The following is a 25097-nucleotide window of genomic DNA, read 5'->3' on the forward strand; positions in this document are numbered from 1 at the left end:
CGATGGCTAAAAGCCATCAGTAAAAAAACAATACCGATGGATTTACATCATCGGCATTTTATCGATGGCTTGTAGCCATCGGTATCTTTTATTTATTTTTTTTAAAAGTAAGAAAATTTTGGGTTTTTTTTCTCAAACCCTAGCAGCCCATATTTTTTCTTCCTTTTCCGCCACTTTTTTTATCCCTCCTCTCCTTCTCTCTTCTCTCTTCTCTTTCCTCTCTCCTCTATCCTCTAACTCCTTTCGTTCTCCCTCTTCTCCTCTTCTCACGTTTCTCCTCTCCTCTCTCCTTTTCCCTCCTCTCTTCTCCCTCATCAAAACCACCACCACCAAAAATGTGTTTATTCAAAGTTTTTACCACCACCACCACAAACGTCAACTAGTGTTACTACTACCACCACCACGAGCATTCAAAATTCGAAGTTCATGGTTTTTTTGGTCAAACTCAACCATGAAAATTCCAGATCTCGAATTTTCATCGTCGAGTTTGACCATTTAAACCCAACAAAGATGAAATTTCAAAAGGTATGTTGATTTTTGTTTAGTATTGTGAGTTAATTTTGAATCTGTGGGTTTATTTTTAATTTCGTTGATTGTTGTGGTTTTATATGGTTAATTGGCTCGATTTTTGTTAATTTTCGACCATTGATTTATTTGATTTTTGTGTGGTTTTTTTTTTGTAGGTTTTTATTTAAGATTTGTGGGTGGATTTCGAATTTTTGGGTTTTTTTTAGGGGGTTTTAATTTCGAATTTCTGGGTTTTTTTTTCGATTTTGTTGGTGGTGGTAGGTGGTTCAGGTGGTTGGGGGTGAAATGGCTAGTTTTAGTGAGTTAGTGGTTGTTTTTCTGGGTTTATGGTGGTGGGTTAGGAGGAGTTGGTGGCGTGGGTGTTTGGGTAAGGGCGACTGGTGTTGGTGGGTGGTTTACGGCGGTGGTGGTAGGTGGATCAGGGTTGCGGTGGTGGTGGTAGGTGGATTAGGGTTGCGGTGGTGGCATGGTGGGTGGTTGTGGGTAGTTGGCAGTAGGGCAGGAGGGTAGTGGGTGGGTAGGGGTTTTAATTTTTTTTTAAAAGTTACTGATGGCTTTTGACCATTGGAAAAAAAAGCCGATGGCTATTGCCATCGGTAATTAAAAAGGTAGCGATAGTTTGTAGCCATCGGTAAAACCATCGGTATTAAGTTTATCGATGGCTTTTCCATCGGTATTATCGATTTTGCCGACGTATTATTATCCGATGGCCAAAATACCGATGGCAGCAATCGGTAAACGAGATACCGATGGTTTTTTTATACTTTTACCGATGGATTTTGTCCATTGGTATTTGGCTCATTTCTAGTAGTGTCTTGGGAATGGTGTTTGAACAACCTCAACAGAAGCCATAAGCTTGGCGATGGGTTTGGCACTGCCATTGTGTTTGAGGAGCATTAGTTAACAACTTGTTTTTAAGTTTAAGAATATTAATTCTTGTTCAATTGCTTCTTTATTGTAATTATTTGTTGTTTGTTTAACCAGGCCATTTTAAGAGGGGTCGGTTTGGCACTTCCTCTTGCTGAGCACATACATTGTGCTAGGCATATTTTTGCAAACTGCACAAGAATTTCAGAGGTGATGAGATGAAATTGATGTTTTGGAATTGTGCTAAATCATATAGTGAAGCAGACTACAATGATGCAATGGAAGTGTTGACAACAGCAAATGTTGTAGCTACTGAAGCTTTCAGAACATACAACCCAAATGTGTTTTCAGAGCATTTTTGAAAACTGAGGTTAAGGCAGATGTCATCACATCTAACATGGCTGAGACATTTAATGGCTATATAATACAAGCTAGGGGCAAGCATTTTCTATACATGCTAGAGGATAATAGGGCAACTTTAATGAGATGGCTAGTCATTAAGAAGTAGGAAATGGAGAAATGGAAAATTGTATTATGTCCAAGGATTCAAAAGAAAATAGAAAAGGAGAAAGAGGAAGCTGCTAAGTTTGAGGTTATACCTTCAACACAGACATTATTTCAAGTCAGTTATTACTTGGACACTATGTTGGTTGACTTGGGAAAGAGAACTTGCACATGTAGAAAATGGGAAATATGTTGGATCCCATGTTGTCATGTAATAGCTGCTATATTCTTTAGTCAAAAGAATGCAGAAGATTATGTAGATGACTACTATAAGAAGGACATGTACATGAAGGCATATGAGAATTCAATCCCACACCTTGAAGGTGAAAGGCACTGGCCTAGATCAGACTTGGTTTTGGATCCACCACCCATCAAAGTGGGCCTAAGCAGACCAAGGAAGAACAGAAGGAAGGATCCTTTTGATGACCCCAAGAAGCCAGGATATGACAGGATAGCTTTAGGGGCATAACAAGAGAAGGTGCCCCAAAGCCAGAATGAGCCTTCTGTAAATAGACCTAGAGGTAGGCCTAGAAGGAGCCTACATCATCATAACTAGTGCAGTAACCCTTTTCTGCCCATCTAACAGCAATATATGAGCCTTCTAGAATAGGGAGAGGGCGTAGAGTGGTTAGCAGGGAAGGAAACAGGGGAGGGGGCATAGGGGTTAACTGAGGAGGAAGTACAACGGGTAGGGGAACTAGAAGGGGTGTGGAAGCTTCTACCAGCAGGGGAAGGGGTAATAGCAGGGGAAGGGAGAGTAGTAGGGGTGGGAGTGGATCAAGGGTGGCAGAGGCAAGAATCAAGTTCCACGGAGTTTTGGTGTGCTTGTTGCACCAAATGGGTCTACTGTCACAAATTTAAGGAGACCTGATTTTTGTATTAAGAATTTGTAAAGTGTAGAACTTGTTTTAATCACTTGTTTAATTTTTTATCGCAGGCACCAAGAAGCTCAGGCCCCTAAGATGTTAGCGCCAACACCATAACATTCTCCTACAAATTCAGTCAAGGCTCCACATGTTAGAATAGGTTGTAATAGTTTGTTAAGATTAACTTTAATCCTAAGTTTACGAATTTTATTTTTTTTATTTATTAGGGCAAACCATTATATATAGATGATATCTTTGTGTTTGTAATTTGAAGAAGCATTTCCTGTTGCTTGTTTATAAATGGAATAGCAAACTCATATTGTCATCATTTATGTATTCATTGATAGTTTTTGCTCTGTTTTACAAGTTATTTAATGCCAAACCATCTAACTTTATTAGTTAAGTACCCATAAACATACACTTTATGCAACAACAATTAAAGTAGCCAAAATAATTCATATTTTCATTCAAAGTGCCATGTTTACAAAAGATCGGTGATTAGTAGCACCTACACTTAACTAAGGACCCTACATACTTACTGCATTAATTCAATACTACAGCCCTACCGTTGGCATCATCATTCTTGCATGCCAAAATAAGAAAAAAAAAAACCAACAGTACTACATCTGAAACATACCCAAAATACAAATGCATCCACCTACCACATACTCTTATACTACTGCATATGTCTAAAAACAGACAGCAACATCAACCCCAAAAAACTACCTAGTCAACATCATCAACATAACCTACTTCATCATCAGCACAATAGTGAAAAATGAACAAGAAAAAACCAGAGTGAGCATTAGCCTCTTGTCAGTGTTGCTTTCCTTCAATTCATACATGGTTTCAGTTGTAGTAATGCCCATCTCTTCCACCTCTTCAAACAGCTTCTCCTTCTTTGCCTTCAGCCTCTTCACTTTCTCCTTCATTATGTCCAATTCATATTCAAGCTCACAGATTCTTGTCTCCTTCTCCAGAACAATGTGTTGGAGGTCACGAACATCATCAACCTCATCAGCCCATTTGAAAAAGCCGCAAGTCTTCTGCTCCTACAAATTAAACAAATTAGACAATTAAAGTAGGAAAAAGTTTACAAAAAAATAAAATAAGGAAAAAATAAAACAACTTTTATGGCTGAGCAATTACTTATGGACCAGTATGAAAACCCAAAGAAGCGCTTCCCTTTTGTTGGACCATCGTAGTGCACTGTCCTTAGCGGTTCAATTTTGTTGTGGTAGCACACCACATACGACTGAGAAGAAGTTCCTTTGGACTCAGACCTTGAAGAAAAGCCAATTAAGTGATAACTTGCCATTAGAAGAAATTAGGAAGAAAAAAAAGGGAAACTTGCAAGGTAAGAGAAGAGAGGAGATAAAATTAAAGATGAAGATGAGAAATTAAATTGAGGGGGTTGGGATTTAAAGAAATTGTAGAGAAGTGGATGGCATTAATGGCGTCTTATTTCTCTGTCTCCAACGGTGAGGTATTTAATTTAGAAGAAACCGGAAGAGTTAAGAAATCAAGTGACGTTTACCGGTTTTAATAGGTGAGGGATCGTTAATGGAAGAGAGGGGTGAAAGGTGGGATTGTTTATGGAAGATAGAGTAAAGGTGAGATTATTATTTTTCATTTTTCCTTATTTTTATAGTTCCTTTGTAGATCTTTTAGTAGCTTTTTAGGTCACATTTGCATAAGTTGTCACATTGCTCTCTATTACTCTTCTGTTGTAATTTCTTAATGTTTTAGGTGATTAATTTCATAATCATTTGGATGCTTTTGAAGTGTTTAAAGTTGATTCTGATGATATTTGGAAGGAAAGTCGATGAATCAAGTTCATTGATTGAAAAGTTTATGTTCGTGGGTGTTGATTTTGAGTATTTTATGCCTGATATATGAAGGTGGCATCCACAAAGGTCACTATGTGTCTTTCAAAATTGAATTTGGGTTGGAAACAAAGCAAAACGTTAGTGAAGGAACAATGTGTCACTCTTGCGCACTTGTTTTTATCATAACTTGAGTTCTACAAATCGGATTGATTTGATTCAAGTTAGGTTGGAAACTAGGCTTGAAGAACTTTCTAACGATAGGTCACATGACCTATAAGATTCCGATAACTCGAGATACAACCCATGAAAGAAGACAATATGGACCAATGCCCGCAGCTCGACGAAGCAACCCGTTAAGGACCTTCTGGTCAGCTCGCTTGCCAGAAAACGGGCGCTGGTTTGGGTGAGCACAGTAAGGCATCAACGGCCTCGTCTTCCCACTAGTGCAAGCACTCATCGTCTACAATTTGACTCGTCGCCTTTAATCGACCAATCGTAAAACGACTTATGTGATTGCTATTTACTGATTTTAATTTAAGTATTTTTTAGATTAGAATTTTTGAATAATATAAATCTCAAGGGATTATTCTATTTTCCCTTAAGCCTTTTATTATTTCATACTACGTGCGTTCATTTTAGTTTCCTTTGAACCATAGTTTCTGATGGCATCTCCATGGATTCTTCCATGAACGATTCTTGGGTTTATTATTTCAATTTATTAAGGTACTTTTATTTCTATCTATTGCTTTTAATTATGTTTTTTCTTAGATCAGTTTTAATTGTTTCTTCCATTTTTGAGTAATTTATTTCTAGGGTTTGGATCCATGTTGATTTATGATTTTGACAATTTGATTATTGATTTCTCTAATTGATAGTGTTTCTATTGTTAATTTTGGAACCTAATCAAATGTTTGGTTGATTCATGTTAATAAGATTTTCAATCAAAAGGTCATACTTTTATAGGCTACCTACCATTACCAATTTTGATTATGTTAGCGTTTGTACTGCATATATACTGTTAAATTGAAAGTATTAAGACCTGACCATAGGCTTATTAGCAATTGCTTTAGATACTTGATTAATTGAATTCTTAATGGTATTTTGATAGATTTAAAACTGTAAACACGGTGAACCATAACCCTAGACCTTTTTTTATTAATTTTATTCTTATTTTCATCTGTTTAGACTTTTTTATCCCAATTTCGTGACATAATTAGTTTCTCCAAATCCTTAGAAGTTAGATTGATTAGTCATCTCCTTGTAGATTCGACCCTACTTAAAGGTTTTGCTATGAATTATTTTTGACATGTGTGTGTCAACATAGCATTACGCTTAAGTGTTTGGCCTTTTCTTCTTCACACCCGTTCACGCTTCGCTAACCTATCGCGTGGTAAAGATAAGAAAGTACGAAAGAATAGTAAACGGATCACATCGCAAAAGATTCTTAATAGGGTAAGTCCTTATTGAATTAGGAACGAAACGTGGACATAGATAGGCTAATTCCTATCTTGAATAACTATAATAGACGGGTTTTTTTATAAGTTCAATTCATTAGGTTCTTCTATTTGTTCAGAAAAGAAAAAAGAGACAAGAAAACATCTTTAATTACGATTAAAAAAAAAAATCTCAAATAGACCAAGATCCAATTTCAGGCAATTTCTTAGCTTGGTGAACATGATTTGCCACTCTCTCTTCGATTCGTTCATTGGTAAAGTAGACCGATGATCTTGTAGTCATTTGGACGGCTATTGTAACAAGGCATATAATATAGCGTTGGAAATATCTAACAATCTACTTTCTAATTCAATTACAATCAGGCCGGTCAATATCTTTTGTTATTTTTAAGATATGGCCGAAATAGTGCAAGGATGTTAGTTTTAAGCCGAGTTTAAATTAGAAGTATTTTACTCACATCTCCTTCATTTTAAATCGGAATTGAGCTTATGAAATATCAATGAAAATCTCACTTCAAGGGCTATTTTCCCATATAAATTTCATATTAGATTTCCAATGCAAGGTTAGAAATCAGATTAGTTGTTTCGAGATGCGATTATGAGAATAGAAAATCGGGCTAAGGTTTATGGATTTTGGGTTAAGCAAAGTGTTTGGGCAAATGAAAAGGCTTAAATGGGCCAGTAAGTGGAAATAAACTAGGACAAGAGGATGATTCAAGTAATTATTAAGTCCACCATGCAATCCTAGCCAAATTAGGTACTGAATTTTGTTTAATCATCGAGTTTTATTTTAGGAGACACATTTTGGTGTCTATAGTTACACATTTGTTTTTCTTTATTGTATTATTAGTATACTATTATATTTTACTAATATGTTCATATAATTCATTTAAAAAAAATATACATTTTTGTTAAATATATGGATGAGGGTATAGGATGGGTACAAAGTGAGTTAGGTAGGGTGGGTTAGTGATGGGGTGGGTAAAACCTAAAATTTACCATGCCCTATCACCCATGGTCAGCATGATTTTAATTTATTCCCAACCCCACCCCACCTCATCACTCGTCAAATCGGGACCCATATTCGTCCCACTGGGACAGTGATGGGGTGTGGATCTCCTATTTGACTTGCCCAATTGACATAACTATCCAATATGAACGAAAGCTAGACACAAAGGGAATGAATCTGGACTCCAATTAAGCTAAAAACATCTAATTGATGATTATTAATCAAGCAAAACGGCTAGCATAATTTTAGGAGGAAATGAAAAATATGACAAAATGTAATCTTCTAATCAACAACAACTTGGAATTCGAACCTTGAATGGACTTTGAAACATCAAGAGATTAAAAGAAGACTACTTGGGATCGAAGGATTATATCGCTTATGGCTTGAAATCGACTTGAACAAACTTTAAATTGATTTGAAGGATGTTTAGGGAGGGTTTAAGGCCAATAATATTGGTATTATTTATAGGTGGATCAAATCGGTTCAGGCAGAAAAATTATCATTGAAAGATGGAAATTATCAATCTCCAAAATTACCTTCTTGGCGTCTTATGCTAGGTCAAACGTTAGGTTCTAGCACATTTAGAGCATCATAGGCTTTTGATTTCAATTTTGAAATAGGGTATGTAATACATCGTTGGAAGGCTTATTTCAATCCTAATTGAAATCTTAAATAGTATAAAGTATCGATTTTGGGGTCGGTTAGACTATTTTGCTTATATCTCCTTCACGCTGAAATGGAATTAGGCTTATAATCTATCATTGGAAATCTTAACCCAAGAGCTATTCATCAAAATAAATGTCATGGAAATAATCAAAAAAAATTTGTGTACGGTAAGCTTGTTTTTGGGCTAAGGTAATGAAATTAGGTCAATAAAGGAAATTAAACTAATGTTTATTGATAATTGCGAGGAAATTGGGTTTAATAGAGCTATAAGGGTTTGGAATGGACTTTGAAATAGATTTGAACTATTGGGATCAATTTGAAAGGTTCATTGACATTTTTTTAGTCCATCTTCATATTCAAAATCAGACGAGTTGTATGTCTTCAATCATCGGGTATGTTTTGGGAGACATGATGATTCAATTTATTAATTTGATCAAAAGGCGAACTTACACATATGTATATGTAGTTACTCTAGAACTAGTACTCAACACGATGGATTCCAAGTTCCAATTTGATTAGTTCCAATTCCATAGATAGGATCTCGTTGAGCTGCGGATGGCTCCTACAAATTTTAGGAAATAACTCCACCCAATTCTTGACTAGCTCTGTTCCTAAATTATTGTTCGGGTACTTAATTGTGTTCACCCTAATGTGCGATAGTAAAGGAGGCGGTAAGGTTGAACATCTTGTACGTGAAGCTCATCAAGTTTCTTAATGTTGTCATTTAGTCCCATTGCAAGGGGAATTTTATTGGTTGGAATCGATAGGAGAATTGGGGGGTGAATGAGGAAAAAAAATGACTTTTTTTTTTCTCCTTTTAAGAGGCATATGTGAAATGAGGAAAAGTTTTAGGCAACCTTATAGTATAAAATCCTTTCATTGAAAATTTAGTAATAAAGAATAGTCACAACTAGGTTAGAATCCGTGTGATGCACGGTTTATATAAAATCTAATTTTTTTTTTTTTAATAATTAGTACATTTTTAAAAAATGGATAAATATAAATAATAATTTTGCACCTTGTACAAAAATATCTGTACTTTTAAAATTTTATTTTCATCAAAATTATGATATAATACCTGTTCAGCGTCGCGTAATACATATTTTAATCTAGGAGTCTATTTATTAGTGTGCTACTTAAAATTATTTCATTTTTTAAGGATAAATTGATGGGCTGTAGTTGTAATGTAAAAGCTTCTAATATTCAAACTTTAAAATTATTAAATATGATAGCTCCCAAAAAAAAAAAAAAAAAAAAAAACATCATCTTTGCATTTAGGCGGATTTTTTTATTTATTATGAGAGTGACATATGAACAGTGATGATGTCAGCAACGTTTTATTTTATTAATAGTTAATAGATTACTACTTTCATTACTTTATTCACTCTTTTTAGTTGAAAATTGGTAAAACATTAATCGCAGCTATCTAGTATCTACATACATTACTTTATTCACTCTTTTTAGTTGAAAATTAGTAAAACATTAATCACAGCTATCTAGTATATACATACATTACTTTTTTCACTCTTTTTAATACACGGATTTACATTAAATAGGATTTAAACTAAAATGTGTTAGCATCTTAAAAGAGGAGGGGAGATGACACAAAAGAGAAGCAACTTAGGATCATGTGTGAATCATATAGAATCCATTTAATTCCAAATTAGGAAAGTATTTGGTAGGTAATGCAGCTAGTGGACCCCCACATTCCATGCTTTTTAAACACTACTCCATCTCCTACAATAAGGCAGTCCAATTTTTTTTTTCTTAAAAAAAAAAAAAAAAAAAAAGGCGGTCCAAATTTTTCTATCGATTTTTTTAAAATAATTTAATTAAAATTAAAAAATAAAATTTACAAGATTTGCAGCAAAATCAGGAGGGTGGAGCGAGGATTTGGGCGACATCTAATGCGAATAAATGTTATATTTTCTTTATTCTATATTTTTATTTTCCTATAATTTCTGATTATATTTTTAATATTTAGATACTTTAATTTTTCTTCTTTAGTTTCATTTTTTTACTGTTTTTAAAAATTGTTTTGTCTGATTTTTGAGAGATTTTCACATATTTTGGGATTTCCTTATTTTCTGGGTTCATCAAGTTTACTCTATTATTTCTTCAAAAAAAAGTTTACTCTATTATTATTTTAATTTTTTTAAAAAAAAAAAATTCTGGGTTTTAGCCGTTGAGATTTAAAATTTGAGAATTTGAGATATGTATCCAAGAAAGAAAATCTTGTTGGTTCATTTCAGAATCTGGGTTTTCTTCAAAAGTATTGTGTAAAAAATCAATTTATTTTTTATTTATTTCTAAAAAATAAATATGAAAATTTTGTTGTTCATTTCAGAATCTGGGTTTTCTTCAAAAGTATTGTGTAGATTGAATCATAGTTTAGTTTGTAGTGAATGATCCACTTAAGATCCTCTTACTATTATTAGTAATTTCTTACTATATAAAATATTTTTTATCTTAATTTTTTTTGTTCAAGAATCAATCATGGGTTTTGGAATTAATCAAAAAAATTTAAATTTAGTCAATTTTCTGTACATATATATAGACATGTAATTATTATATAGATATCGAAATCGAGGAGGTGATAGATAGAAGAAGGAATTAAGAAATGATTCAGGAAGATCTACCACAAAGAGGGTTAGGAGTGGCTCAACTTGAGAAAATTAGGATGGAAGAACAACAAAAGAAAGATGGCAACAATTTTTCATCTTCGTCCCAACTTTCTCCTACATATTCGCCGTCACATCATGGTATTCCCTTACCCAATTTCGCAATTACTAATAACCAAAACCCATCTAAATCTTGTGTCCCCCCTTATAGTCCTCCATCTCCTCCTCCAATCCCAATGAATTTGTCGTCTCCAAATCCGGTTTTTAGGGCTTGTTCATTGCCCAATACCGAGAATTTTCACTTAGGTCCGGTCCCTTCTTTGAGTCCTACCAATGATGGGTTCCAAGTTGGATGGCCTTCAATCCCGGTCCATGGAAATGTTAATTTTCCTAAGTTGTGGCATGCAAACCCTCATGAAATTAGTCATGATCATATAGGGGAGAACGCGATTTTTCCTCCGGGTTTGAGTTTACCTTTTGAGACTTGTAGTGTTGCTCCTTTGCCTGATGTGCTACCAAGGAGTACACTACAACATCAACCACCTTCTTCATTGGTAAAAATCATGCAAATTTTCTTTTTCCTTTTTTCGAGTACACTTTGTGAATATATCTTAATTATGTTATTAGTCTATTTTGATGTTGAATTTATATAGGTGATTGGCTTGTCTTCATCATCTGTGCTCAATTTTCCAATGGAGCCCCCTTCAAACCAAAGCTTTTATGCGAATTACTCACCATTGTGGCCCGATGAGGAAAAGGTATCACTATCCTCTCTCTATCGCGCCTAGTAAATGCATCATGAACGCGCATTTCTTTGATTGACAATCATTTTTTGCCTAGACTTACCTTCATAGATTAAAACAGAATGATAGGAGGAAGATGACCATTTCGCGACATCTTTGGTATATGTTGCCTACATGTTTCGCTAACATGTTATAATTAACCTTGAATAGATTACGAGATTCAAGCTCACGTTTAGTACATGAGCACAGAACATCCTGTATTCACTGAACTTATCACATGCACATTATCTTGAACACGATCAGTTATTCTTGCCTGATTACTAGATTACTAGATGATCATGTTACCTTGAATAGATTACTAGATTCAAACTGATTTGAAGACCCCCAAAAGAAGATCTACGTTGCATTTTACAAGTTACAACTTCATTAGTAGTTAAATTTTGATTTTGGCTCAATGATAACTCCATACATTGTACATGACCAGACTAGATCAATACGATTATGCGAATACCAAAATTATACTCCGTAACATAGAATTAGATTAATCTTGGCATTGATTTAATATGATGAGCTAGTTTTAATGTCAAAAGAATTCCTTGAATGACTTTGCTGAAGCTAAAGTGTACGAGTGATCATATCCGTGTTAAATTATGAAGTATTCGACATGGGTACTTAAATTAAGTTTGCATGTAATTACATAGATTGATTTTGTTAATCATGTTTCAAGTGACTTGTGTTTTTAAAGCAATTTTCCATCTTATGAATGTTTAAACCTTAAAGAATTAATGTATGAAAATTTTTGATTTTGATGTAGTATAGATGATGGTTGGTATGAAGAGGTCATGTCCTTTCCCTCTAGACAACCCTTCAATACCGACATTTCACAGCAAATTCGCTCCTGTTGTCACTCATCCCCTGAGCCGATCAAATGAATCAACATCAAATGGAAATGGAGGAACGACAACATACAACTTGGATTATTCTAGCAATCCAATTTTCAGGTCAGTTTACCTAAACAAAATGTCATGACTAGTCCTTTGGTGTAGTTAGTTTCTTTTAATTAGCTTGAATAACGAGTTCTTTGCCCTTCATATGCGCGATTTTTTAGTAGAGACGACATACTTCCATGCCCCATTACAATTCCTGCTGAGCCAGCGAACACAAGGAAGATCAATAAATCAGAAAATGGCAATTCTCATAAAGGAGAATTACTTAGCTTGGCACCTACAACACTTACTTCATCTTTTCTTAATTCGAGATTAAAGCAATTTTGCAAACTTGATACTTTACCTTACCAAGTAAGACATTATGTCAATCTATCTTTTCTCTTTGTCTAGGTACACCAATTACACAATTTTCTAATGACCCCTTTTTTGTTCCGAAAATTTAAGGTAAGTATTGAAGACACAGTTATGGAGTCAAGACAAGCCGGTTCGAACCAGCAGCCTAATTTGTTGAGCTTCTTTCCCTCAACAAAGTTGCAAGCAACGACATTGCCGTCGTCACCACCAGCTAGTCATAGTAGTTGTAATACTGAAGTAGGAGAAAGTATTGATCTAAACTTGAGGTTGTAACGAATCTTTTTTTTTTTTTTTTCCTTAGTTCATTTTATTTTGTGTTGTCTTAATTAGCAACAAAGACATTTTATTTTTCTTCTTATTTCTTTTCTATGCTCCTTTGTCATTCATCACTAGATAATGTATGGATTTGCATATGTATGAGATGAAGAGAGTGTAAATTTCAAGAGATCTTTAAGATAACATCCTAGGTAGGTTTAGGTTTAGGTTTCTATTAATGATGTTTTGTTGGTTTTTTTGAAACTGATGAGACAAACAATAGGCTAATTTTTATTTACAACATTTATATTCCCTCTGTCACAAAACAATCATACTATATTACTTTTTAGGATGTAAACAAAAAAATTAGTTTGTTACTAAAATGAAAATTTTTCCCGCTCAACTCATATAGTGCAAAGTGGACTCCTCCATACAATTTACCTTGCCCCCACTAAACTCCCCGATACCCGTGTTCAAATCTAACAAGAAGTTATATGAGGATAAGTTAGAATTATATATATTCCTGAGCTGAGGAACCTTGAGAGAAATACATAGAGTAATTTCTGTTAATTATCTAGTGCTTGCATCGTAGTGAATTCTCTTTCACCATCTTACGAAAGATTTTGAAATGTCTTCAAAAGTACTATGAATCAAAACCATATATTAAACAATGCATGAGACAAACTCACAATAACTTACTGAATAAGAGCAACATTTTAACGTGTTAGAATACGATTATGCGAGACAGGCACAACACAAGGCTAATATGTATGTCTATAGGGAAATTTTGTAGGAATACATAATAAAAATATCAGCTATAAAACTTGGGACATAATAAGAGAGAAAAGTGGATAAAAGAAACATGGTAGAAGAAGAGAGGTTATTGGTATGTTATTTAAGGAAATCTGTTTGGTTGGTTGATGGGTCAGCCACACTTTGTTTGGTAACAAACTGCTTTGCATGTGCCTTGTTGTGGGGGACGATTGCCATTACAAGATTTTATTTTTACATTTTGTCTTGTGTAATGTGTAGCCTTAGGTGGGCTCACAATATCTCACTTCAATTATGGTGATGCTCATATACTCAATTATGATAGGATTCTTTTGCATATAATAATTTCCGTTTTCATATACCAAAACTATAACTAGCTTGCCTATATAAGGAAATGACCCTTATTTTTTCATCAAAATCCTGTCTATGGATGCTTTCTTCTATAGTTCTAATGGTAGAGGAATGCTTTGTAGGTGGTATTAATTGTCACTTCAGTTTTGAAATAAGTGCGGCATTGATAGTGCAATTTGTATTATTAAGTGCTTGTTTGGTTGATATACAAATTTATACTGAGTAAAAAATTTATAGAAAATGGAAAAGAAGGTTAAATTGTTTGGTTGTTAAGATTATAAGATATTGCACTTTATATAAAAAAAAATTATTTCCTATAATAGGTAAGTGGAACTTTCCATGAAAAATAATATATTTTTTATGCTCAATCGAACAACAGTTAGTAGTTTCTATTAGAGACATTTTCCTAGACAAACTAGTTACTATTATTCATGTACTCCTTGTATGTTCAACCAAATAACCGCTAAATGCGGCATAATTGGTATTTGTTTTGGTATGATATAAGATATAATGCAGTTATGAAGGCCAATGTCCATTTATTTAAGTGGAATTTGTTTAGGTATGGGGTATGGCATATGTGGTCTTTTGTGTACTCGTTAAAGTAATCAATGATGATTACAAAAACAAATAATTAAAAAAATAAATAATGTTTTGGGTTGAAGAACCCAGATTAGAGAGATCAAATTAGAGATAAGTAATTTTGCTAGCGTGTGCATGCAACGTATCGTAGATGAAACGATATAGGGAGAGGATGTTTCATATATGTTTGGAGAAAATGATAGAAATTGATGTTAGGCAACACTTGGTAGAAAATCTACCATGTGCCTAAAGATAGAGTTGAGCCGAAGATCAATTTTTGAGTTTGAATCTTTCCTTGTTTAGTGATGAGTATTTCACAATTGTGCTATTGATAAAGATAAGGAGTAATACAAGGGATTACACTAACTAATCATGATAATGGTGATGTAGTCACATTTATCCTTTACAATAATTATGCTTATCAAATTGATGTATCACCCTCAGATTAGGGGTGCTAATCGAGTTAAGCAGCTCGTGAGCAACTCGGACTCGACTCGATCAAAGCTCGGCTCGAGTTAGCTCGACTCGAATTCGACTCGACTCAAGATGTTAACGAGCACGAGTTGAGAAAGCTCTAACTCGACTCGATAAGCTCGTGAGCAACTTGATAATATATTTTATTAATATAGAATTTACAAACAAAGTTATTACCATGAACAAATTTAACACTTAATAAGAGTTAATTTATATTATCAAAAAAGAAAGAGTAAATCTTTAATAATAAATAAAATAAATAAATAAAACTATATAAAGTGAATAAAAACAATAAAGGCTTATAATTTTAGAAGGGCCAAAACTTTAACGAGCAGATCGTGAGCTACTCGACTTGACTCGAAACTTTAACGAGCACGAGTCGAGCAAGTTTTATTGGCTCGAAACTTTAACAAGCACGAGTTAAGCACATAAAAAAAGTTTTCGAGTCGAGTCGAACATCCCTTTTTTCAAATTGTAATCTCTCTTGAAATTACAAATACCCCAACGATTTAGTGCTTTACATCACTTTTTTTTTTTTTTTTTTTTTGGTTTGGAATGGTGCTTTACATCACTCTTGTTTGGTCTTTGAATCATAAAATATTTATTTTTTTTACAAAAAGTTCATTAAATGACATAAACAAGATTACAGCTAGACTGATTGAAAGAAACTAAAATACAACACACACTAAAACCTTAGTACATGTGTTGTTGGAAAGACTGCTTCAAATGTTAATTGCCTAATTGGTCATCATGCAAGGGACAATGCATGAAGACTATCCAGATGATTGAGATTATTATGAAATAACGAGCATTATTATATTGGCAAATTAACCAATGTAAAAACTATATTCAAACAATTGCTGATAAATTATCTATCATGCATTGAGTGAGGGATACCTCAATTGGTTAGAGTTCCTTTCCCGATTCCAAGAAATCTTGGGATCGATTCTTATCACCCGCCCTTGTGGCTCACTTGAAAAACAAAATAACTATCGTGCATATTTGTCTACAAAATTTCACCAAGCAACTTTTTATATTATTTTCTTTCTTTTTCCTTAGCTTTTGGGAGAGGAAGCAACTCCAGCAAACTACTTAATTTTATATTATTTTTTATACGGTAAGATATGGGGGTGTCCCTCCTATCATAAGACGGGTTAGCAAACTACTTAATATGTACTGTAATGGGTTTGATAAAATCTACAGGCCAGGCGCGGGATCGAAACTCACCATCAACCATTTCCTATTTTTTCTAAAAGACCCTCAAAAAATGAAAAGAATTATGATTTGGAATTTCTGAGCAGAAATATCAAGAAGTTACACAAGAAAAAGAAAAAATGCATGTAAACCAAGATATATTGACAGGCATACTAGTACACAGAAAGTACAGAAAACTCTGACAAAGTACAGCTTTGCTCATAACAATAATATGAGACAAAAAACTTGTGCTTAGAATTCCTTACATTTACATAACCATACAGTAACATATAAACTACCCAACGTTCAAAGTTTGAAGTACAACTAATTCTAGAAAGAACTTGCATTTACAACTAAACCAAGAACTCAGGTTAACACTCGAAATTCAAGGTCTTGATTATACATTTTATGCTGTTGCTTAACCTTCATAATTGTAATTAATCTGAAATTCACTGTCTGATTGATATATACACTAAGAAGATGAAAAGCTAATGTATCAGATTGTTTCAATCTGTTGATGTATCAGATTGTTTTCTTTTTCGTCTAATTTTGTGTTCATTTGATGATTAAACGTATACTAATCAAGTGTATGTATCAAATGATACAGGGGAGTTACAGGGCTATGGATTTTCTGGAACTTCGGAAACAGCAACTCCTAGGCAATTTTGAGGAGTTTGATAAAGAGTTTTTGCCACCATATGATCCACTGTTAGAAAGTAATCTGAATTTAGTAAAAAGCTTATCTTCGATAGAAGAAATGGAGAATGATTTTGTTCGTAATCAGCTGAATACCAGAAGGTTTCAGCCTTCAAGCTCGAACCCAACAATATTGAAGCAGGTCAAGACTAAAGCCATGTTGTCAGATCAAACTCGTGAAATCTCAGACCTCCCACCATTGACAGAAGATTTGGATTCTGAGTCACCTAATCACAGCAACGATTCTAGTAACCAACTCCCAGGTTCCTTAAGCTCTGACTTTGTACTGTCGAGTCATGCCAATAACATGAAACTCGCTAATGAAGAGAACAAAAACATGAACATTGTTTATATTGAGCTGAGTGACACTTCTGACACTGATCAGCCCACATATTTCAGCTTAGAGAATCTCAACGCGAACATCAAATCATCAACTCAAAATCACGAAATTGCATATCCACCAACACCACCATCAACCCTATTAAAAGAATTGGTTTATGAGCTACCTAAACAAGCAGACACTAATGACCAACTGATCACAGGATCCCCAAGCTTAAATCTCTTACTAACTCATCCTGAAAACACGAGCTCTGACGATCTAATGTGCTTTGATGATCTCCCACCATTGGATCCTGCATTCTTCGCATTTATAGACTTTGAGATCCCGACTAGTCCACATATGGAAATTAACAAGGCCGCTTATATAAGCAAAGCCGCCACTGACTATGGAGAAGAATTTGCCAAGAAAGTGGATGGAAATCTGAAGATTCTTCAAAAAACAATGAAGAGAACAAGCAAGTGTAGCAATACAAGGGAGAAATTGGAGAAAGGGGTTTGTTGCAGAGGCAGATGCTGGAGGTATATGGAGAGTAAGTTGAGGGCAATGCAAAATATACCTAGAGGGAGAAAGAAAAAAGGCTTCGAGCTAACTGCTGATCAGATTAGCTTTCAAAAACAGCGCCAAAAAATTAAGAACAGAGAATCTGCTGCTGCTGCTTACAATAAGGGAAAGGTAATACATTGACGCAAATTTGTATACAAGTATCATCATGACTTTTTCCTGATATACCCATTATTCACTTATACTCATAAAATAGGCTCGTATCAAAAAGCTAGAAGCACAAGTTAAGGAGCTTAAGGCGGAGAATAGGATCAGAAGAAACTTGATGAAGGTATTCTATTACTCACCTTCTGTATAGTGGAGTATGATTTCATGTTTCACAAGTTCTATGGTAAAGAAAGAAAGGGGTTTTCCCAAACCTTTTAAGTTCATTTGATCAGTGTAAAGCTGATGACTTTTTTCCTTAAGAATTCGCATGTTTACAGTTTTACACCATCAATAGGCACTACCCTAATTATGTTGCTTTGTTTGACAGTTTTTGGAAAATGCTTCTCAGATTCCACTGGAGAAGCGATCACTTTGTCGAACCACATCAGGATCTATGTAATATACAACAATGAGCTTAAGAGATTTTTGGTCTGAATTAATATTATTGTTAAAAGAGGCTAAAGATGCAAGATGACTTTATTTTACATACTAATCATGCATTGTGTCTGCTCTTTCTGAATGTACTTGTCTTGGATGTTTGGGAGATATGTGGATGTTCGGATTGGTGAAGGTGCAGGATAGGCCTTATTAGCAACGGGATTGTAAACTGGAATAATGAGGCAAATACCATGTTTTATGAGGAGATGGATGTACGAAATGAAGTAGTTGCTATGGCCTCAACTCGCTACTGAGAATAGTACAAATATACATGGTGTCGGAGCTCCTAAACCAACCCGAGCAAACAATAATACTAATAGTTTTTTCTTCAATCTCAAAAGCTTATGATACTAATAACAAAAAAATTGTGAGTTAAAAAAAAATCTCAAAAAATGAATGGAAAGAGAAATTCTTATGATTTGATGTCTCAAAAGTTAAAATCGGCAATGTAAGAAGTTGTAATATTTAAGAAGTTGGGAGAAAATATACTTATATAAAATTGAATATTAGGGGGGAAAAAAAAGCTCGATGTAATCTTAAAAATATTTAATCAAAGCTTGATCTTGTAATTTTTGTTAATTAATTCTTATGCATAATATTAAATATTTCTCTATATTTTACCTTATTTTCCTTTTTTTTATTCATTGATTATTTTTTTTTTTTGGCTTTTAATAGTGTCCAAGAAATTTACAATAAATATTTGAAGAAAAAAAAAAGGTAGAAAAACAATAGATTTAAGCTACAAGAATAAGAATAATCATTTGTACAATATATATACGCTTATTATTCTAACAAAAAAAAAGGGTTAAATGTCACCAGTAGAAGATTTTTATACTAATATGTCATCACATGGTAACTTTTATACCAATATGTCGCCGGTGACTAACTTTTATACTAATTTGTCGCAACTTGCTAACTTTTATACCAATCTGTCGCCGACGATAACTTTTATACCAATATGTCACAAGGATGATAACTTTTATACCAATATGACTAATTGGCCCATATATTATATGGAGCATTTGTTTAAATTCCAAATTTTGGGGACCCAAAAAATTTAAGACTTTGTGCTATTGGGATGCTTTTAATGCCCAATAGTCGGCCTAAAAAAACTTTAAACTTATTTTTGTGTTTGTTGGTATTAATGGAGAGTTATTCCTACTAAAGTGTATTAATTTAAATTTATTAAGTGTCAGGTAAGTTTTGTTTTTACGGAAACATAAATATATTGAATTTTGTACACTTATCAAGTTTCGAGCCAATTCGAGCGAGCACAAGCCAACTCGCTCGAGTCGAGTTTTGTCCAAGTCGAGTTTGAGTTGCTCGCTAGTTGCTCTACCTAATTAGCACCCCTAACTCCACCAAACTACAAATGTAGCAAACTCATATCTAGAGGTGAAAGTATGATTTACGGTGTGGGTTTATAACCTAAGCCGTATTAATTCAGTTTGGGATTTTTCTAACTGAACCAAATCATATTATTATTCGGTCCAAACCAAATTAAATCAAATTGTTGTTTTTTTGAATTTTTTTTTAAAAAAAATGAAAATTTTGAGCTTTAGCATTTTGGGCTAGATTTGTATTTGGAAGGAAAGAAAACCGACTAAAAAACTTAAAAATTCCCTTAAGTATGCTTGTATTATGAAAATTTCCTATTTCTCCCATTAATCCCAATCAATATGATTGTGCGTAATCCTTACTGAAGGTAAAACCCAAAAAAAAAAAAAAAAAAAAAAAAAAAAAAAAAAAAAAAAAGCTCACACCGCCCTAGTTGCCGCCCAAGTGCCCAACATACCCCTCATCACCGGCCTCAGACAAGATGGCGAAGACCGAGAATGATCGTGATAGTGATAGTGACATGGATATATGGTACGAGTATTAATCTCATTGACACTGCTAATATAATTTTACGTGTTCATTATTTATCGATTTAATAAGTCTAAAAAATTATTATAGGGAGGACTGTTATGGCCATTCTCAGCAACGAGGCTAATTCTTCTCCATCTTCTTCAAAGTAATAATATTTCTAACGCAATTGATAATATGATATATATGATCAAATGATGATAATACTCCGTAATATTTATTGTGAAATTACTAGGTTTTCATGTATTATGTTTTTTTGCTATCATTAATATCATTAAAACTCTAGCAAGTGTAGCAACATCTATAAGCCTATAATTACCAAATATTAGGGCAGCACAAAAGTAGTACAATAATGTAGCATGGCTATGTAATATTTATTGGTTAAAAATTTTTGTTTGTACAGATATATGGAGTATTTTGTACTTTCAGATGAGCGAGCAAAGCTACATCTAATGTCCCTCCATTGAAGAAGCATCCTTCTAAAGAAGGCAAAGCGTGAGTAGCATGATTCTTTGACAACACTTGCATATTTTTCTTATCAAGAAAGCAATTTTTAGTAGTTAGAATTAGAACATCTTTCATGAACACAGATGCATACTGTAAGTCTAATTGTTAAAAATGAAAGATCTTCCTTCATTCTCTCAAAATTAACAAGCTATTTTTAGTTATTACTATATTACTACTGATATCATTTTAATAATCATTCAAATTTAAGTAAACTATTAACGATGTTTATGTAATTAATATTGCTATAAAAGCATTGTAAAATCATAAGAATAAATTTAATATCAACAATAATAAACGTATAATATTTATTTTTTAAATTTTTTTTATTTATTATTATTATGCATAATTAGCACTATATCCTAATAGTGGTATCAGAGCTTGTTCGATCAAGAAGGCTCTAACACGATTTCCACAAAGTTAGAAATATATCATTAAAAAATCAATAAATAAAATAAATAAAATGACATTTTCAAGCACAAATCAATAAGTTGTTCCACTATTCAATGGTGATAATTACGAATATTGGAGCATTTGGATGAAGGTTGTTTTACGTGCCTTAGGCATTTGGGAAGTTGTTGAAACCGGCGTACCGGCAACACAACAAACTGAAGGACAACCAACTTCAGGAGATATTGATTGGCAAAAGAAAGATGCGGAAGCATTACCCAAAATTCATCTTGCTACCACAGACTCGATATTTCCTCGAATAATGAATGCTACCTCAGCCAAACAAGCATGGGATACCTTGAAAAATGAATTTCAAGGAACAGAGAAAATGAAGGTTGTCAAACTACAATCGCTTCAGCTTGAGTTTGATCATTTAAAAATGGGAAAAGATGAAAGCATAAAAGATTATTCTTCTAGAGTAATAGACCTCGTTAATCAATTAAACAAGTGGTACAGAAAATGTTATTAACCTTGTCAAAAGGTACAATACAGTCGCTCAAATAATTGAAGAAGCAAAAGATCTCACTACATTATCCCTTGTGGACTTTCTTGATTCTCTACAAATTCATGAACAAATAATGATTATTAGGGATGATGAAACAACATCTACAGATGATCCAGAAGGAGCTTTTCAATCAAGACACAAACCCTCTTCTTCCTCTTCTCAAAACCTCAAAATTCAAGAGGAAATTTCAAGCAAAATAATTCATACAACAATAAGGAGATAGATCGAAAGGTAAATTTCCTCCTTGCAAAATTTGCAAAAATACAATTATGAAGAAAAGAATTGTTGGCATAAGGGAAAACCACAATGCAACTATTTCAAGAAATTTGGTCATATGGTGAAAGAATGGAGGTTTAAAAACAACAAACAAGTGTTTAGAGACAATAGATGATGAAGAAGGATACCTTTTCTATGCTAATCAAAATAATAACAATAAAAGAGATGATTGACTTATAGATAGTGGATGCAAAAATCATATGACCAAGTGGTCTGATATTTTCAGTAGCATTGACACATCTGTTAAAATCCCTATCAAAATGGATAATGGAACAATGGTGAAATCTGAAGGTAAAGGTACTATTGCCGTTGAAACAAAACTAGGCACATAGTTGATTAATGATGTTCTTTATGTCCCTAGTTTAAATCAAAATTTTCTTAGTGTTCCTCAAATGATTCAGAATGGATATTCCGTTCACTTTAAGGATGAATCATGTGCAATATTGGATCCACAAAGAAATCAAATTGCAAATGTTAAAATGCAACAAAAATGTTTTCCTTTAAATTGGCAATATGCAGGAAAAGAAAAGGTAATGCAAGCTCAAGGAGATAAAGTTACATGGCTATGGCACAAGCGTTTTGGTCATAGTATTTTCCAAAATCTAAAACTCCTTTCGCAGAAAAATATGGTGAAAGGTATACCAATTATATCAAATATAATTGGTGTATGCAATGGTTGTCAGTTAGGAAAAATGACAAGGCAACCATTTCCAAAGGGACTAGCGAGAAGAGCGATTAAGAAATTGGAGCTCGTACATACAGATGTATGTGGTCCAATGAAAACTCGTTCTCTCGATGATAGCAAATATTTCATCTTATTCATTGATGATTTTTCTCGAATGACATGGGTATACTTCATGAAAGATCGTTCTGAAGTTTTCAAAATATTCAATAAATTTAAGAATTATGTCGAGAAAGAATGTTCATCACAAATAATGAATCCTACAAGCGACAATGGGAAAGAATATACCTCATTAGAGTTTAACAAATTTTGTGATGAGGAAGGTATACATCATCAACTTACTATTCCATATACACCGCAATAAAATGGTGTAAGTGAAAGAAAGAATAGAACTGTAATGCAGATGGCAAGATCAATCTCAAGGATAAGGGAATGCGTAACAAGTTCTAGGCTGAAGCAGTTTATACTTCCGTATTCTTTAAAATCGACTCTCAGCAAAAGCAATTGAAGGTCGAACACCAATTGAAGCATGGACGGGATATAAACCATCTATAAGTCATTTAAAAGTGTTAAGATGTGTATGTTATACTCATGTACCTGAGCAAAAACGTCATAAACTTGATGATAAAGCTGAAAAAGGAATTTTCCTTGGCTATAGCTCTCAATCTAAAGGATATAGGGTATATAATCCATATACTCATAAAGTTCAAGTTAGTAGAGATGTAGATTTTGAAGAAAATGCATCATGGAATTGGGAACAAAATGACATTGACAGAAGGCATGTTACGACACCAACATTTCATCAAGAGCGTCCTACACCACCAATATCAACTCCAAGTGATCGAACTGGTCAACATTCGCAGGAGGAGACTAATAATAATACAAATGAATCTGATAGATACGACTATGATAGTTCTACAGATTCACCTCCTAGAAGAACTCGAAGAATTTCAGACATATATGATAATACTGAAAGAATTCCGGATCTTGATTTGGAACAATGTGAACTTTGTTGTCAAGCTACGCATGAACCAATTAACTATGAGCAAACCTCTCAGTATGAATAATGGAGAGCTGCTATGGAAGAAGAAATTCGCATGATTGAGAAAAACCAAACATGGGAATTACAAGACAAGCCACCTAACAAAGATGTCATTGGTGTAAAGTGGATATTCAAGACAAAACTTAATCCAGATGGTTCGATTCAAAAGCACAAAGCCATACTGGTAGAAAAAGGTTATTCACAACAATTTGGCATCAATTATAATGAGACATTTTCCCCTGTATCAAGGCAAGATATGGTTACGGTAATTCTTGCTCTAGCTGCACAACAAAGATGGAAAATTTATCAACTCGATGTTAAATCTGCCTTTCTAAACGAATTTCTTCAAGAAGAGATCTATATTGAACAACCTCTTAGTTTTGTTGTGAAAGGAAAAGAAGATAAAGTATTAAGACTAAAGAAAGCTCTATATGGGCTCAAACAATCTCAACGAGCTTGGTATAGTCGAATTGATGGTTACTTCATCAAACAAGGATTCAAGAGGAGTCCAAATGAAGTAACCTTATAAATAAAGAAATATGGGTCACACATTATCATCTTATCTCTTTATGTTGATGACCTAATCATTACAGGGAAAAATTTATCTATGATAGAATCATTTAAGAAAGATATGATGAGTCAATTTGAAATGACTGATCTTGGCTTAATGAATTATTTTCTTGGTATGGAGATTAAGCAAACAGAAGTAGGGATCTTCATAAGTCAAAAGAAATATGCACAAAATATCTTAAGCAAACTTAAGATGGAAAATAGCAAGCCAGTATCCACTCCTTTAGCTCAAAATGAAAAGTTGAGCAAAGAAGATAATTCAGAAGATGCAAATGTTAAACAATATAGAAGCATAATTGGGAGCTTATTAAATCTAACTGCTACTAGACCAGATATGATGTATGTTGTGAGCATGTTGGCAAGGTTTATGCAGAAACCAAGCCAAATACACCTACAAGCAATTAAGAGAGTTCTTCGTTATCTAAAGGGAACCTCAGTTTATGGAATATGGTACATACCTATGAAAAATTCAGAACTAATTGGATATTCGGACAGTGATTGGGCTTGATCTATCGATGATATGAAAAGTACATTGAGATACGTATTTTCACTAGGAAATGGCGTATTTTCTTGGCTAAGTCAAAAGTAAGATATTGTGGCTCAATCAACTGTAGAAGCCGAGTATATTGCAGTATATGTAGTAGAACATCAAGCAATCTGGCTAAGAAGAATCTTAGTAGAAATGGGTGAAGTTCAGAAACAACCCACAAAAATATTTTGTGATAGTAAATCTGCTATTGCTATTGCTATTGCTAAGAATCCAGTACTACATAGAAAGACTGAACATATAAAAATAAAATATCACTTTGTCCGTGAAGTTAAAAGTGCAGGAAAAATCGGCCTTGTTCATTGTACTACTGAAGAACAAATTGCTGACATATTTACAAAAGCCCTTCCAAAAACAAGTTTCGACCGTTAAGGGGAAAACTTGGCATTTAAAGGAAGTTCTTCAAGGAGGAGTGTTAAAACAGAAAGATTTTCCTTCATTCTCTCAAAATTAACAAGCTA

General features: G+C 33.7%; 1 protein-coding gene across 1 annotated transcript; it reads left to right on the forward strand.

Moving 5' to 3' along the window:
* Positions 1-9322: 9322 nt before the first annotated feature.
* LOC110737776 lies at positions 9323-12833 on the forward strand. Its single transcript, XM_021918124.1, has 5 exons — positions 9323-10898; positions 10998-11102; positions 11907-12088; positions 12196-12385; positions 12479-12833. The coding sequence occupies exons 1-5, from the start codon at positions 10344-10346 to the stop codon at positions 12659-12661; spliced, it is 1215 nt and encodes a 404-aa protein (XP_021773816.1). The 5' UTR covers positions 9323-10343; the 3' UTR covers positions 12662-12833.
* The last annotated feature ends 12264 nt before the right edge of the window (positions 12834-25097 follow it).

Source organism: Chenopodium quinoa, unplaced genomic scaffold, assembly GCF_001683475.1.
Source record: "Chenopodium quinoa cultivar QQ74 unplaced genomic scaffold, ASM168347v1, whole genome shotgun sequence".
In the NCBI taxonomy this organism is placed as follows: Eukaryota; Viridiplantae; Streptophyta; class Magnoliopsida; order Caryophyllales; family Amaranthaceae; genus Chenopodium; species Chenopodium quinoa.

Excerpts from the sequence above, each read along its gene's own strand:
- LOC110737776 (XM_021918124.1), top strand. The coding sequence starts at position 10,344 with ATGATTCAGGAAGATCTACCACAAAGAGGGTTAGGAGTGGCTCAACTT. Across the intron at positions 10,899-10,997 it reads ATCAACCACCTTCTTCATTG|GTGATTGGCTTGTCTTCATC; the intron begins GTAAAAATCATG and ends GAATTTATATAG. Across the intron at positions 11,103-11,906 it reads TGTGGCCCGATGAGGAAAAG|ATGATGGTTGGTATGAAGAG; the intron begins GTATCACTATCC and ends GATGTAGTATAG.